Source organism: Notolepis coatsorum (assembly GCF_963971535.1).
Source record: "Notolepis coatsorum genome assembly, chromosome: 16".
In the NCBI taxonomy this organism is placed as follows: Eukaryota; Metazoa; Chordata; class Actinopteri; order Aulopiformes; family Paralepididae; genus Notolepis; species Notolepis coatsorum.
Window position 1 is genome coordinate 11,217,656 of NC_140180.1, and position 2,391 is coordinate 11,220,046.

At 46.1% G+C, this 2,391-nt stretch overlaps 1 protein-coding gene across 1 annotated transcript; it reads right to left on the reverse strand.

The window, feature by feature from the left end:
* Window positions 1-231: 231 nt before the first annotated feature.
* On the reverse strand, window positions 232-1,497 carry LOC311242879 (keratin, type II cytoskeletal 8-like; the record flags this gene model as incomplete). The annotated part of the gene is made up of 1 exon (XM_084331944.1): window positions 232-1,497. The coding sequence occupies one exon, from the start codon at window positions 1,495-1,497 to the stop codon at window positions 232-234; it is 1,266 nt and encodes a 421-aa protein (XP_084188070.1).
* Window positions 1,498-2,391: the final 894 nt, after the last annotated feature.

A 2,391-nucleotide genomic window follows, 5' to 3' on the forward strand; every position in this document is an offset into this window, starting at 1 on the left:
TATTTAAATGTTTACTTCTCCACTGTACTATAATTCTATGACCTGTACCATGTCTTCTACTACCTGTACCTCCCCTCCCCCTCCCCCATGCTGTTATGTTGCCTGAATTTCCCCAAGGGGATCAATAAAGGAATATCTTATACAGAAATAATATATTATATAGCATCATTGGTACAGTTGATTTCCAGTAGACTAGATAAAGTGGGTTTTCTTTGGTATAATGCTGCTGCTTCAGATGTACACTTGTTGTACATGGGTCTCCACAGTCTTGATGAGGACTGGAGTTGGTCTTGTTATTATTATTATTGGGTTCTGCACAGTCTGGATGTTCGTAATACACTGCTGTCCAATCCTGTCCTCCTCCCCCTCCAGCAGCTTCATGTAGGTGGAGATCTCGATGTCCAGGGCCAGCTTGACGTTCATCAGCTCCTGGTACTCTCTGACCTGGCGTGTCATATCCTGTTTGGCTCTCAGGATAGCCCGCTCCAGGTCCCTGATGCGCTCGTTCGCGTCCGTCACGGTCCTCTCCCCGCACTTCTCTGCGTCGTCTATCTGGCCCTCCAGGATTTCACGCCGCGACGTCACCATCAGGATCTCATTCTGCAGACGGTCGATCAGACGTTTGAGTTCAGCGATGTCCCCCTTGGTGTCGTGCAGCTCGCTGCTGTACTGGTTGGCTTGGCAGGACATCTGGTCAAACTTGCTCTGGTACCAGCGTTCGGATTCTTCGCGGCTGCGCGCTGCGATGTCCTCGTACTGTAGCTTCACCTCGGACATGATGTGATCCATGTTCAGCCCACGGGAGTTGTCCATCTGCACCACCACAGAGACCTCCTTCAGACTGTCCTCTAGCTCACGCAGCTCCTCGTCGTAGAGGTGCCGGAGGAAGTTGATTCCGTCCGCCAGACCAGAAACTCCGTCCTCCAGAGCCACCCTGGCGAGATAACCGGAATCCACGTCCTTTTTCAGCAGGACAAATTCATTCTCTGCGCCGTTCCTCTTGTTGATCTCCACTTCGTACTTTGACTTGTAATCTTCCTTACTTTTGAGCATAGCGTTGTTCTCCAGGTCCAGTCTGTCCTTGTCATTAGTGACCCAGTCCAGCCGTCTCTGCAGGTCGGCGATGTACGCTTTCAGCATTGGCTCAACGTCAGATGTGGCTGCAGTCTGTCCGTTCAGCAGTTTCCACTTGGTCTCCAGCATTTTGTTTTGTTGTTCCAGGAATCGCACCTTATCAATGAAGGATACAAAGCGGTTGTTGAGGCCCTTGATTTGGTCCTTCTCCCGGGTGCGGACGGCTTGGATGGCGGGGTCTATGCCCAGGGTGAGTGGGGTCAGCAGGCTCTTGTCGATGGTCACTGGGGTGATGGTTGAACCCAGTGGCATGGTGCACACGCTGGCCCTGGTGCTGGAGAAGGAGCCCATGGAGCGGCTGCTGAAGCCCCCAGAAGAGCTGTACATCCCCAGGTGGCCGTTGCGCTTGCTCCTCAGACTCATGGTGGGTAGCGTTGTGTGGTCGTCCCTGCTGCTGTGATGAGCTTGAAGGCTTGGAGAGGCTCGGTTAGGTACCACTCCTCAGGTGGATGACTATTTTATAGCTCTGGACTATAGGTGTGGCATGATAGTACAGGTATGCAAGCTCCCCAATGTGGAGGAACCAGTCAGACACATTCCTTTCTCCCACCTCCTCCTGCTACAAACTGGTTGTATTGTCTCCTGTGGTGTCCTTGGAATCCAGGGTCGTTGAAATACAGGGCATACAGTGAAATGCAGGTGACCATGCCCGCTTTGATTGTGCAATAATACTATAAAAATAGTCATAATAAACAGGTAATAAAATAGACATAAAATAGGCATGATAAAACAATACAATGTTAGCTACGGATTGTGTTAATAAGATACTGCCAGAAAGGTTACAAAGTATTTTTCATTTAGAAAGAAAGTTTAGTAGGAGGACATTTTATTTTAAACATCAATTTGCACGTACCACACTTAAACATATTTATTTATTTAATTTGATTGATGAAAAATTGTGGAATTCTTTCCATATCGATCTTAAGGGGTGTAATAATATTTGTCAATTCGAAACGAATTATAAAAATAAAAGATTTAGTCATTATGAAATATGAATCTGAATAGTGAGATCTTTTCTTTTCTTTCTTTCCTTTTTTTTCTTTTCTTGTTTAATCTGTGAATAGTTTGTTTCTTTGCATATTGTATGAATTATTATTTTGTGTAAATTAGGTTGTACGCCGACCATCAAGTATTACTGGTTTAGTTCAGGAATAGGGGGCAGGGAATTATACGATTTATTCTTCTTCCTGCTCCTTTTGCCCATGGTAGAACTGGATTTATGTTTTTGTATGAAAACTGTATGATTTATATTACTTC